Source organism: Drosophila elegans, unplaced genomic scaffold (assembly GCF_018152505.1).
Source record: "Drosophila elegans isolate 14027-0461.03 unplaced genomic scaffold, ASM1815250v1 contig_476, whole genome shotgun sequence".
NCBI classification, from domain to species: Eukaryota; Metazoa; Arthropoda; class Insecta; order Diptera; family Drosophilidae; genus Drosophila; species Drosophila elegans.
The window spans coordinates 17,096,272-17,110,216 of record NW_024545863.1 but is presented as its reverse complement, the minus strand read 5'-3'; the positions used below and the strand labels follow the sequence as shown (position 1 = coordinate 17,110,216).

The window sequence follows — 13,945 nt, the reverse complement described above, 5'->3', positions numbered from 1 at the left end:
ATCGGTTTTGGCGTCAAAACAAAATGTATTTTTATAAAACTATTGTGGATGTGTAGTATAGGTCGCCAGCTGTACAAAACAGCATCTCCTTTGCCTATACGTCTAATATGTAACTAGCTTCTTTAAAAGCTAAAACATCATTAAGATGATCACATCATTAAAATAAATAAATATTATGGGATCTTAAGTTCGCCAAGAGGCATTAAGAATAGTCTGGTGTGGGATAAATAATTAGTATAACAACTTATGAATTTATTGGCGGTTGTAACTACCACAGCCATAGCAACAAGAAATAAATGAGATGAATATCGTATACAAGTTGCAAAATAAAATTTAAAGCATGCAAATTTCTTAAATTAGCTTACAAATTGCTTTATAATGTGTTTCTAACGAATTTATTAACCAATTGAAATTCAATGGCCTTGAATCGTGCAACTGTTTGCTGTTTAGAGAAAACAATCATGTAAACATCCGTCCACAAGCCAAAACTTCTTTGCAGAAGGGAAAAGTTATTTAGTTGGCAAACTCCTGGTCACTACTGTTGACTTCAGCGTGGCAAATTGGCATCATTAGTGTCGTACTTAGGATCACCAGACGCCGCAGGTTCCCTCCACAGGCCGAACTTTTGGCTAATCCACTTCAACAGCGTAAGTCGTCAGTCGTCGGCCATCAGCCATCAGCAGTTTGGCCAACTGCACGCATGCGCTGGGGCCAAAACAAAACTGGCCACTGCACCGGCTAGATGAGTGTACCCATCTCTTTCTGTGCTTGAGTCTCCGTCTCTTTCTGGGCCTCTGCATCTCGACTTTGGCTTTGGGAGCCATCAAATTGGTCTGCCGCAGTTAGTCTCGTTATTGACTTCGCGCACTCCGGTCGCTGCCTCGGCTGCTGAGTTTTCCACACCATTTTCTCGGCTGGAAAATGCAAATTACGAACGAATGAAAGTGTTGTCGCCGACTAAAGAATAGGAACGTGACCGAGTCATTGGGAAAATAAGCTAAATTTGTACTTTGATTGCGGGTCTGGCGAAGAAAGTTTTGCCTGTCTTATCGGTGGGTAAAATCGAGACCAACATTTAGCAATTTATGATCTGTCATGTGAAGAGTGATTTTTTATATGAACACTGATGCCAAGAAAAGGCCAAAGCAGGTAAGATATTAAATTATTACTCATACGACATGTGTGCAAGGGCTATTGACCTGTCTTGTGCTCCATTATTAGTAGTGCGTTTAGACAGTACCAATGCAGGTCAATTATTTATTTTCCTTCCAATTAAATCCCCGAGGTGATCCTAATTAGCCCGAAGAACAAACTCGGGCCATCACATTCTCCTAGCCAAGAATGGCAAATAAAAACTGGACATGGCCATCAGGTGTGTGTGCACCATATGTGACAACCATATAAGCCTTGTTAGCAGTTGCGGCGGCAAACGCTTATTCGATTAGCGGGATTTACGGCCACTGTTGGTAGCTTCTTATTCCATGGCGACGACACTCGAATCAAGATCGACAAGCCATTTTTCCTGCTAAACTCGTTCAGGTTTCCTACTTACCGCGCTTTGTCCGCTGGCCGCGATTGTTGTCCGCGCGCGCGCTTCTTTCTGGGAGGGATCTCGGCTTTTCTTGCAATTATTTTCCGATTTTCTCCCCGGCGCCGTATGCTGCGTGACAGGTCCGCGGTTCAGAAACTGGAGCACCGATGCGCAGTTTATTTCAGCTGCCGGCCAACTTGTTTCCACTTCTGAAGGTGGGTCACAGCCATAACTCCTCGACTGGATCCCCTCGCCACGATCCCCTCGATCCGATCCCCTCGCCACGACTCACAGACACGTCTGTTCTGCGTTGGACGTGGCTATAATCGTGCGTTGAGCCATTTCCAATCATCAGTTTACCGCTATTGAACAATCTCTTCATCGGGACGCTAGAATGTGCTAATGAACCATTCTAATGCACTACAAGCTCGATTCAATTGTCGTTCTTATAACAGTAGGCAATGCATCATTTATGGTGGGAATGTTTAACATTGAATGGATATCTTTCAGTGCCACTTAAATGCCCAGCTTAGAAGAGGGCCCAAAGAACACAACATTCTAAGTTTTAAAACAAAAAGGTTTTATTCAGATTGTTACAAAAAAATGGTCATAAACAGTAATACATAACTTCCACTCATGAGTTGATTGTCTTCAAAAAACAATTAAACATTAAAATTGGCATTGTCTTGATCTTTTCGTTCTTTAAGATATCTTGACTTCATCTATTTATGTAAAATGAAGATTTAACTTTAGAAATGTTATATTAATGGCTTTTTGAGCAATGCAAAGTAAATTTATGGTACATTTCTTCTGATTATTCTATAGTCTAATCAATAAGGTCAAACATATAAGGGATTATATTAAAATAAAAACACTTTAAAATATTTTAAAATTTTAATATAGATATCAGCCTTTAGTTTTAGTTTAGTGTATGAATATTGGCAATCAGTGCCCCGCTGGGGCTTCCAAAAATAGAAACAATTACTATAATCCACGGCCAGAAGCAGCTAGCCCTTAATTTGGCCAGCGGCCTTAATAGTCAGTGGCATCGCACCTTGTAATTATGAATGGCAATAAAGAAAATCTATTTTCTCGTGCCCACCGAGAAGTGCAAACTTTCCCCGCCAAGGCGATAAATGACAAGAAAACAATTATCTTGCTGGCCAAGAATTACGATCTTATCTGGGCGAGGAACGGCACTGGGCCACAAAGAGCACAGTTAGCCAACAATCAGATGGTGTCGATGCGGATGCCCAGCGTTCATCTGGGCTCCCGGTTGGAGGAGTTCCCACCGTCTGGGGGCGGATAGCTGACCCACAAAGCACGCGCCATTTGAACCCAGCTAAGCGAAATAAATGAAAGGCATTTAGCACTTGCTTCGGCCAGAAGAACGGTGTTGAGGGGGCTAATTAAAACGCAAGTTTTTTGAGCCAATGCTGCCGCCATAAAACATTTCAAGCGGCGAAGAATTTTCACTAGAATTTTTGGGGCCTTGAGCCATGTACTGTGGCTATGTGGTATGCAAATGCACATGCTTGTGGCAATTTATGGCGCAGAGTTCATGAGCAGCTCGGCCCGTCACGCTCTTTTGGGCAAATTTCTTTGTCGGATTTCATTATCTTCTCCTTAAAGCACGGGGGCATTGTTCGGTAAAGTGTCCATAACGCCGCCTGTCCAACAGATATTCATGATTAGCCCTCGTTTGACATTATTTCCTTTCTTATGCCAAATCGAAGTTGGACAAGCTTTAAGAAACATTTTGGTTTTAGGAAGTGCAAAACTTATGTTATACCAAGTCATAAAAGGGAAATACTTTTTAAGAAAGCTATGCGTGTAAGCAAATCAAGTGACAATATAAACAAGGAAATGATAGCCAACTTCATGCCAATTATATAAGGCGGATACATCACCAGTGTTTAACATCTTAATGAGTAGCCTAGGACTTAAACTACACACCACTTAGGGTCAGTGGTCGTGATCTTGGTCGAGTCACGTAGCCAGATCGTAAAGCAAAGTGTCCAAGTGGCTCTGCAAATTTTACAAAGGGGATAAAAAGTGCGAAATTAATTTCTTTTTAACCACCCGCTGGTATCGTGAAAAGTGAATCGCTATTGTTGGACGGATGAGTGGATCGGTGGTTCGGTGGTTTGGTTGTTCAGTGGTTCGGTGGGGCGGAGAAAGAGCCGAGAAATGGCGTAATGAGTAGCACAATGTGACAATTGTGGTGTACTTTTCAAGACTCATTTTGGATTCGGATTCGGGTTCGTGACGCAACTGCCAGGCGGCTAATGAATGAATGGCTGGAGTTTCATGGAGCTTCATGGTGGGGGGGAGGGCACTGGGGGAATGAAGGGAAAAACATCTCACTCGGGGCCGCGATTCTACAAAGAAAGTCTCGCCGAGCGATTATGTGTCTGGGCTGAGCCAGGGAAAGTCATGAAACTTTAATTGCGCAATGTTTTTGTGTAAATGATTTGAATAATTTGCAGAACTTGTCCACTCGCGTACACTGGGGAAAATGTTCTCACCACAGCTGGTGGCTCGTCGTTTTCCACCAACTTAATGGCCACTTGGGTACTGGCATTTTCGCTCACTGCCTGCGCATGTCAGATACGCAGTGCTGGGCACAAGACGAGCGCAAAGGAATCAAGCGAATCACCCAGCTTTAGCTCCAGCTCCAGCTCCAGCTCAACCCTCCGGCTGTATCTGTATCTTCAAGCTTGCCTGCCTTCGACGGGCTGGCGCTGAGCAAAAATACGACTAATTTTGTGAAATAGTTGCCGCTGCACACACTAAATTCGTACAAGAAACCTTTAAAGCAGACACACAGCTGAAACACAGCCTGGTAAATTGAATAGAGAAAGTGATGATCACGGTAGTATGATGTTATTTGTTAAATAAATCACATTGCCCATCAACACCCGACCACCCCGTCGAATGCGTGCAGTTAACGGTTTGCCCACCAACTGAAAATTCTCTTGAAAGTAAAAGCCAAAAAGCTGGCCACGCACAAAGGAAAATTCTACCGATTTGGAAGGCAAAACCGTTGAAAACGGAACCGCAAAAGGTTCGGGTTCTTGGCGTTGAAACTGAAGTTTCGGGCTCTTCGCTATCTATCCACCTGTCCAGCATCTTGTTTAATTTCCAATTTTCCATTTCAGATCCATAAAAACGAAACCAGAAGGGTCTAGAAGAGCCATTAACCGGAGCTTTCTGGCCAGGCTCCACGCAAACAAAGGGCAATTAGTGCGTTTGGCAGTTCCTATTGTCTCACGTGGACCACATTTAATTGCTTCTTACTGTTAGCTCATGAATAAACCGAACACAGTTGTCAACACTCGAGACACAAGCGCCGTCGATCAAAGACCTTCAAAATTAAAAAAATCTAAAATGGAAAATGGAAAGTTTGATGTTAGCACCGAGATAGATTTTAACGGCGGCTGGCTCAAAAAAGAGTTTTTATTATTAGTGAAATGGAAACGGAGTTTTTAATTGAAATCATCTTTAGTAACGAGTGCGGTTTGATTTCATTGTGGCAGAGCAAGCATGGATCGTAAAGTATATCATGCATATACCTTACCTCTTAATGTATTAATGACCCCTGCAGACTTTTTGTTTATTCCAATTTGCAAGTTAAAATGCAAATTTAGGATCAACCATTTAATGGCTTTGCATGCCTGTGAATTATTACGCCTATTATTCGAAACTATTCTTTGTCTTGGGGTTCTGTACACTCTCCTGGCCAAGCAATTCTCAATTTCCAACTGCGCCCAAGCGATTTCAGCTCAGCTTTAGCTTAAGCGCAAAGTGAAAAATTAAATGCATTTTACGATGGAGCGAAAGAGGCCGCGGGCAGCTCCAATTATCGTAAGACTTGACCACGGTCATTGATTTCGAAAATGCCTTCACTGCTGTTTCCCTTCCCCTCTCTCCTCTTCCCTCCCCGGAATCCACCAAACCCGGTCACAGCTTCTGCGCTTGCGCAAATGGCAAAAAAAAAAAAAAACCCGGGCCACCGGCATTTTGGAGTAGCCAAAGCCAAAGCCAAAGCCAAAGTCAAAGTCATAGTCATAGTCATGGTCCCACTCGAACTGGCGACACTGGCTTTAATTGCAGTTGGCCCGCGGGTGCCAAAGGTGCATTGGCCAAATCACTTTGCGACATATGCTATGCAAACGATAGTCACACACATAATGCTCCGATATTGGGCAAGTGATTGCGGCTGTCGTTCGTTTGGCCCCAAAGTTGTTGGCCAAAGCAACCAAAGCATTCATATTCCGCGATACAAAGTCAGGCATTCTCATTGTGCCTGTGCCTGTGCCGAAGCCACTGCCACTGCCCACTTACGCCAGAGATGATATTGTTGTTATGGTCCGCTCATTTCTATCTTTCTCCGCTGGCTGGCCCTGTTGAGCGCTTCGACGTCTCGGCCCGGCCAGTCGCCGTGTGGCATTCAACGAAGTCGGACGGAGCGCCCAGTTACTGAACATTTGGATTTGGATAACCGACAGCCAGATCTGTATTTCTCTGAACTGCGATTGTGTCGAATTCAGTGACAATGTGGTGCAGTGGAGTTGAAGTTCAATAAGGCACACCAAGTAAATGGCATTTCAAATTGGCTCAATCGAGTGTCTGTGTGTGTGCGTGTGTGTTTGTGTGCTTGTGTTTGTTCGGCATTTGCTAATTACCGCGAATATCTCTGCAGTGAAAGTATCTCATAGATGCAGCCTGTATCTCACACTGTGCGTTCGCAAATATCCAACATTTTTCCGATACAACAATTGCATTTCATTGGGCAATTTATCAGCCGAAACGGCATAAACTGAAAAACTGAAAAACTGAAAAACCGAAAAAAGCGAACATATCAAATTATTAATAACTATTTTGCAATACCTTTTCCTTGTGTATGACTAAATAAACAAACGTTACGGTTACGGGGCCTGTGCCTTAATCTAATAATGCTAAAATCTGTCGGTTTTTTGGTTTTGCTTGCAGCTAATTAATGAGCCGGCTCCAGTGCGATGAATGATGAATGCTGAATGTTGAATGTTGGCCCCAGCGGAGCACGCCATGCAACACCTCGCGATCGCAGCTGCCACTTCCCCGAGCTGCTCCCACTTCTAGCCTATGCAAAATGTGTGGGGCCGAGGCTGGTGTAATTCGCTAACATGCTGGAAATTAACGTTCATTGCGCCTAAACTGATTGCATTCACTGCTAATTGCCCACAAATTGCGCGCTCCTCCGCCGCCAAAAAATAGGAAAATCAAAAACAAAAAACAAAAAAAAAACAAAACAAAACAAAAACCAATAATAACCAGTGAACAGTGAGCAGTGAGCAGTGAGCAGTGCATTGCGAATAGCGATTTGCATCCGCGGCAGCGGCATTCCGCGAGTGTTTAGCACGTTCAGCCCCCCAGGAAAAGGAGGAGGAGGAGGATGGTCACCTGCAAGGTGGACTCCCAAACCGCGGTGGCTGTTCCCAAAATGAATGCGTCCCGGACCCGTGCAAAGCAATTGCCCATCGTGGGCAACAGCAACAGCCACAGCCACACCAATAGCAACTCTTCCGGCTTTCGGCTCCTGGACGGCGACCAGCTCGAAAACAATTCGAGTGTCAGCCGCAACTCCATCTACAAACTGAAGATCGATCTGATGTTCGACGATTCCAGGTGAGTTTTTTTGGTGAAATTTTGTAATTGGGAGCAAAATGCCTGGGGAGGTGTGTTTGGTTTCGGATCCATTAGCCTCGCTCTCCAATAAATCAATTAGCCTACTGTGATGCCTTTGACCACCCAACACTTTCGTTCTCGAAACCACACAAACTATTATACTCAAAGATACAGATACAAATTCAGAAACAGATACAGATACAGATACAGATACAAATTCAGAAACAGATACAGATTTAGATACAGATACAAGCGGCGAGTGAGAGACCGAAAGATATTCCGTTTACCGTTTTGCATTTCCATAGCCAACAAAATCAACAGTTAGTTTCAAAATTAAAAACTTTATTGTCTGATGGAAAAGATGGTGTGGCAGCCCAAGATAGAGCGACGACACTTGCTCTTTGCTTAAATATTCACCGCTGACCCACATTCGCCGGCGAATGAACTACTTAATTGATTGAGATTGAGAATGAGAAAGAAAACCAACTTGAAATGCCCACCACTCATACTCATATACAGCTTCATGGCCATTCAAAACGAAGACGTTCTATGGAAATAAGCATTTCCGATTTGATGTCAGCTAGCGGTAAACGGTATGCCTCGAATTGGGAACACCTTAGCTGCATTAGGCACTCGGCATTCGGCATTCGACACTCGGCAGTCGGCCTCTATCCCGTCCAACCTCTCCATGTGAGTCCCGGGTTCTGACCTGGTCAGCAGGATGTGGCCAATTCGAATGCCACACCAGCCAACAAGTTCACAAACAGTCTTGGGCAAACTCTACTGCGAGTCGAATATGCTAATCTCAGGCTGCTCGTGCGTTAATCAGTCAAACTTTCACAAACATGGAACCGTTTTGTCGTTTCAAGCACTCAAAGTGTGTTGGCTGGAGAGCGGCTCATAAAATATCAAAATCGGTATCCATCAACTTTTTAATCTAATCACATTCTAATTTAAATGTTAGTTTATTGGGTGAAAGAACTTTCTGTTTGTTTTTTTGCTATTAAATAATTATGTTAACTATTTAAAACCAAATAGGATTGTCTTGATAAGATGACTTTGGAAATTCTGTAGCTATTGTTTGAGTGTTTAGATTGGTTTGAGTGGAATGACTGTGCTCTAAATTCACAAACTTTTTTTACAAATCATCAAATTAGATAGAGAAACAAGAAACTTTCTTTAAAATAATTTAACCATTTTAAATACATAAATAAATAATAATAATTTTAATAAAATAACTGCTTACTTTAAAAATGTAATAAGGGTACAGAAAAATTTCTATGATATAAAGTAAAATAACAGTTTGCTTCTTAAAGTTTTACAATCAATTACTCTATAATTTGTTAGTGCATTTCTATAGATATCTTTAAGTAAGCTTTTTTTAATGACCCATTTGTTACCCCCCAACCAGATCCATGCGAAGCAGCCGCCTCGACGATCCCCGGGGATCGCATCGCACCCGCTCCATCATCATGTATGGGCGCAGTGAGTTGGCCAGCAACGCGGGCGACACGCCCCGCTCCTTGAGCAGCTTCCTGCAGGACAACGGGCAGTCGGCCAAGGTGCTGGCCGAGGCGGCCAAGAAGGATGTGCAGCGGATCAGCAACAGTGTGCAGGCCCAGATCGAGCAGCTGTTCACGGACGTGGCCAAGGATGCGACCAGCAGCTTCGAGGTCACCTGCCTGGGAGCGCTGCCGCTCAAGGACAAGGTGACCAGTCTGCAGGGTCTGCAGGAGCCACTGCGGCAGCTGTACCTCAGCGAGGTGACCAAGAAGGTGCGAACTGTCACCTCGAAGTGGGAGCTAAATTAAGTGCCTAGCTAACTCCTATATCCTCACTCATCCAGCAGAAGCTCAACTCCGGATCACTGGATATCTGCGCCACCGGACTGAGGGTGAAGATCAGCGCATTGGCCCTCGAAAATGGAGCCGGGAATCCGGAGGACAGCGAGGCCCTCATCACGCCCTTCCACAACATAGCCGTGTGGTCGGCGGTGAAGTTCGTCATATCGGATGACGACGGTGGCGCTGCCTTCTTGCCCCTGATCACCGATCCAGAGAACATTGACAAGACTGCCCTGTTCCAGCCACTGAGGTGAGTTGCCTACGTTCATAAATTAAACCAAAATCAATTAAGTTTTGACTGAGTTTCAAAATCAATTCTCTTCAAAAATACTGTACCATAACTTGATCTTGAAATATGTTCTAAATATTTGAATATTCTCTTACTGCAAAAGTAAAAAATATCCAATGAATTGGCTAAGTTTGAGATGGGTTTGAAAGTAAATTTAATCACAGAAAAACAAATTCTATGTTTTTGAGTAATTATTTTTTTTTATGTTTTGCGGTATTGCAAAAAACAGATATTAATTATGTAGCCCATAAAGTCCTAATTACAAAGTTATTATTTTCTTGCCAAATAGCACTCTTATTACACCACGACATTATAAATAAAATATTAATATAGCAATATCCTAGAAAACAAAATTTTGTTCCCTTAAAAACTACAGTACTCTGTGTGTTTCAAGTTTGGCCTAAAATATTTATTTGTATTACTTATACTATTTTTTTTTTATTAAGCTTATGTCAAAAATGTATGTCCTGACATGTATTTTAATTGTAGGTTGCTTTCAGAATCTTTAATTAAATGTTTAAAAGCGTTTTGTTCATTTTTTTGAATTTTCTAGCAATGAATTTCATAGTATTTTTTTGGAATCTGTCCTCAGATAGGATTTTAATAACTTAATGATTTCCCTTATAAATTAATACATATTTTGTAAAATCAATGCACCCTTTTAGCTCCAGCGAACAGCTGGCGGTGGAGCACAGCATCCATGTGCACGCGCCCATCTTCGCGGTGGTCATGCGCTCGGCCAGCTCGCCCAAGGTGCTCGAGTGCCACGGATTCATCTGCAAGAGCACCGAGGACGCCATCGTGATCGCGGCCACCCTCTACCAGAGCCTGATGGCCCACGTGAGCACCAGTTCGCGGCGCAACACCCAGCGGAGGACTCCGCGCCAGCAGAACGGCGTGAGCTGCATCAGCATCGCCAGCAGCTCGGCGCTGGCCAGCTCCAACTACCTGTCCCGCTCCCAGATCCTGCCCAGCGCCAGTGGGCGGCGCAGCTCCTTCCGTGGCAGCACTGGTGGGGGCGGGGGCGGGGCTCCATCCCGATCCGGACGCAAGAAGCGGGTGTCGAACAGCTCCTTGAGCTCGCACAGCAATGTCATCAACGAGGCTGCCGAGGTGGAGACCTCCACGGAGGAGCGCCGCCGCAAGTCGCACAAGTCGAAGCGGGCGCCGCCAGTTCCCACCACAGTGCCTGGCTCTGGTAGCCACACCAGGAGCGGCGGCGGCGTCGGCGGAGGAGGAGGAACTCCCTCCCGCAGCGGAAGCATAGTGTGCGGCAATGGCCACGTGACCCGACTCCACCAGAGCGCACATTCCGGCAAGAAGCCGTCGTCGGGTACGGAGCTGTCGACGGGTAATGTCGATGGTGGCACACCGGCCAACGGGGACATCCTCACCCGGGTGGCCATTCCCAGATCCGGCAGCTTCCTCAACACCGGCGGACTGACGCGCTACAAGTCGCGGGCGGCGAGACGCCATTCCGGCAAACTGGGCGGCGGAGGCGGCGGCGGAGGAGGGTGAGTATTGCCACCGGACTGGGGGTCAGGTTCAGTTGGATCACTGACTCTGTCTGACTGACCCTGACTGATCCTGACCCTGGGCACGGGCGGCAGTCTTTTTGCAATATGGGGGGAGAAGGTTTGGCCTGGTTGATTGGCATCGCTTGACTTGTGCTTCTAGTTCCCCACTTGGTTTCAGCGAACTGTTTAACGAATTTCGCCTGCACGAGAACCTGCACTCGCTGGACGACATCCTGTACGCCATCATCGACGCCGACGGCATGTCCTTCAACGACCTGAAGCCCATCTACAAGGAGTTCTTGCTCAAGCTGGCCGTCACTCTCACCCAGGACGAGCTCTTCCAGCGCTCCAAAAACATTATGCGCCGTCAAAAGAAGAAGAAACAGAAGCGGAGGCCGAGTGTTAATGGATCGCAGGTGGGTCACCCCTTTACTTACCCCTTCGAAATCCGTACCATCAAAATAATATTTGATGAACCCCGCAGAAGAAGTCGAAGAGCAGCTTTTTCGGCACCAAATCCCTGAAGAAGGTCTTCCAGCTGGGCCAGTTCCGCTCGTGCCGCGGCAAACTGTCCAAGCCGGCGGCGAAGGCCAAGGAGGCCACTCTGGACAGCCAGGGCAAGCGCCGGATCAGTCCGCCCATCATCATCGGGCCGCCCATCACCCACTGCCACGCCCAGCAGCAGCACCAGCGCAACAGGGCGGCCACCAGCGGCTCCGACGTCTCAGTGGTGCGGAACGAGCACACCCAAGGACTCAACCGGAACAGCAGCAGTGGGTAAGATTCGGACCATGTGTATTTGTACCTTCTAGGGGGCTTTCACTGTTATAGCCTGTAATTTCTATTTGAACGATTGGGTAAAATTGATTAATCTGGTCCTTCTAGTTTTTAAATAGAATAATTGCATTACTACATCATATTTTTGAAGTAAATTTGTTATACTCAACATACTTTAGACTTCCAAAATCGATCCGCAACGATCTGGAACAAACTGATTATTATTGGCTTTATGCTCATACATATATATATCTGCAAGGGCAATAAAACTTCTCGTTTCTCAATTGCATATGCAAATTAAACCACCAACGTATAGAAAATCAAAAATTTTAGTTATAGAAGTGACTATATGTGGAATATAACACTCTGATGACAATAAATCTGGTTAAAATAGATTATTCGAGTACAGAAAACGAACAACTCTCGTTCCTGTTAAAGTTTTTACACCCCTTGCAGAAGGTATTATAATTTTGGTCAGAAGTAAGTAATATTACTTGCAGGAATTGAAGATATTTCGCGCAGTGTAAAATCTATTGACACGCATCTTTCCAAATCGTATTTTTTTATGCATATCGGACGTCTATATCCTATAGCTCAAAAGTTCTAAGTGTTACTAACCTCATTCCTGATGTCCCGCAGATACGTGTCCTGCTCGGAATGCAGCTACGACTCCGAGTCCTGCGCCTGCGCGTCGGCCGATCGCTGCTACTGCAGCCTGCGCACGGAGCACTTGAACCACAAGCTGCGCCAGAAGAACGAGCGCAACATGGCCCTGGCCACGCCCACCCGGAAGAACTCGAGCGGAGGGGTGCTGTCGCAAAACGGATCCGGCTCCGTGGCCACCAACCGGCACTCGCTGATCTCGTGCCGCTCCGACGACAAGTGCTACTGCTCCATGGTGGAGGAGGAGCCGGCCAGCTCGATGGAGCGGGACTCGGCCCACAACTCGCACACGGAGACGACCACGTCCTGCGACTCGGACAGCTGTGTGAGCGCCAGCAAGTGCTACTGCAAGCGGACGCATCGCCGTCAGCGCTCCTCGGCGGCGGCGGCGGCGGCGACGATTAGCGAGGACTCACTGTCACAGCAGCAGCGCAAGTCGCGTCCCGCGGGAAATGCGGGAAACGGAGCTTCGCGCAAGACGAAGCCGTCGGAGAAGCTGGGCCTGGACTACGAGCTCTTCAGCATCAGCGGCAGTGGCCAGCCGGTGCAGCCGCACGAGGCGCTGAGCGTGAAGAAGAGCGTGGAGGCGGCGGCCGTCTTTGCGGACATGAAGCTCAGCCAGACGACGGACATCAAGAGCCTGTGCCCGGCCAAGGGTGCGGGATCGCGGGTGGGCAGCTGCCGCTCGAACGCCTCCTCGCGACGATCATCGTACCGCACCCGCGACTCCTTCAGCACGGACGGAATGCCCGTGCCAATGCCCATGCCAGTGGCAGTACCAGTGGCAGTGCCATTGCCCCTGCCGCCGCTGCTGGGGAAGAGCATGGGCAGTGCCGACAACCTGCTGGCCAACCTCAAGGCCATGGAGGCGAAGGCCGCCTCCGTGCGCAGCAGCGCCAGCAGGAGCCGCATGGGCAGCTACCAGTCGATGCGGGCGGTGAGCGCCTCTTTGGAGGATTCGCTGGGGTACTTGCCATAGACCGGGATCCCACTTCACTCGGAGTTACGCACTAGATAACACATAAGCTTATATCTTAATTATACACTTGCATACTCATTATCCTATACTAATACTAATACTAATACTAATACTATACTATAATCCCCCGTACGGCTTATGTTTCCCAAGGCAATTGTCAATGCTGATCGATCAATTATCTTGCGAAACGTAATCATGTGTAGCCCTAAGTAGCTCCTATTGAAGAGCATTCAGTGTGACTTTATCTCTAAGAACTTATCCGTAGAAATCGAGGTGCAATATGAAGACCAACCATGTGGGAGATCACCAGTCCCAGTAATTTAAAGCAGTGCAATATTTATAGCTACTACTATTAAAAATAAACGCAATTTTTTATATCAACTCAAATGAATGTTTTTGGAAATGTATTTGGTGGGATGAAAAATGAGTTGGCAAATCTTGATGATATATACATATGTATGTACATATGTGCATTTGTATATTGTTTCAGTGAGGACTCATAATTAGTAAACAGTGATTTGGGGAAATTCAAGGAAAATATAAAACTTATTGAGCTCATACGATGAACAGTAAATACTTGTAATAGCATACCCTAAACTTTAAATATCTGGCAATTGAATTCAACATTTTGAATTTAATATTCATTTCATTTTAATTTCATAAATTAAAAAACAA

At 45.8% G+C, this 13,945-nt stretch overlaps 1 protein-coding gene across 7 annotated transcripts; it reads left to right on the top strand.

Moving 5' to 3' along the window:
- The first annotated feature begins 865 nt into the window (after positions 1-865).
- Positions 866-13,657, top strand: LOC108135846. 7 transcript variants are annotated; one of them, XM_017256738.2, is made up of 8 exons: positions 866-1,149; positions 6,527-7,201; positions 8,613-8,976; positions 9,051-9,295; positions 10,000-10,848; positions 11,030-11,267; positions 11,336-11,628; positions 12,268-13,657. In XM_017256738.2, the coding sequence occupies exons 2-8, from the start codon at positions 6,969-6,971 to the stop codon at positions 13,268-13,270; spliced, it is 3,225 nt and encodes a 1,074-aa protein (XP_017112227.1). In that variant the 5' UTR covers positions 866-1,149; positions 6,527-6,968; the 3' UTR covers positions 13,271-13,657. The 7 variants fall into 7 exon arrangements, with proteins under 7 accessions (XP_017112227.1, XP_017112225.1, XP_017112223.1 ...); XM_017256736.2 differs by having other exon boundaries at positions 11,012-11,267; XM_017256734.2 differs by having other exon boundaries at positions 10,970-11,267.
- Positions 13,658-13,945: the final 288 nt, after the last annotated feature.

Excerpts from the sequence above, each read along its gene's own strand:
- LOC108135846 (XM_017256732.2), top strand. The coding sequence starts at position 6,969 with ATGGTCACCTGCAAGGTGGACTCCCAAACCGCGGTGGCTGTTCCCAAA. Across the intron at positions 10,849-10,969 it reads GGAGGCGGCGGCGGAGGAGG|GTTTGGCCTGGTTGATTGGC; the intron begins GTGAGTATTGCC and ends TGGGGGGAGAAG. Across the intron at positions 11,268-11,335 it reads CGAGTGTTAATGGATCGCAG|AAGAAGTCGAAGAGCAGCTT; the intron begins GTGGGTCACCCC and ends TGAACCCCGCAG.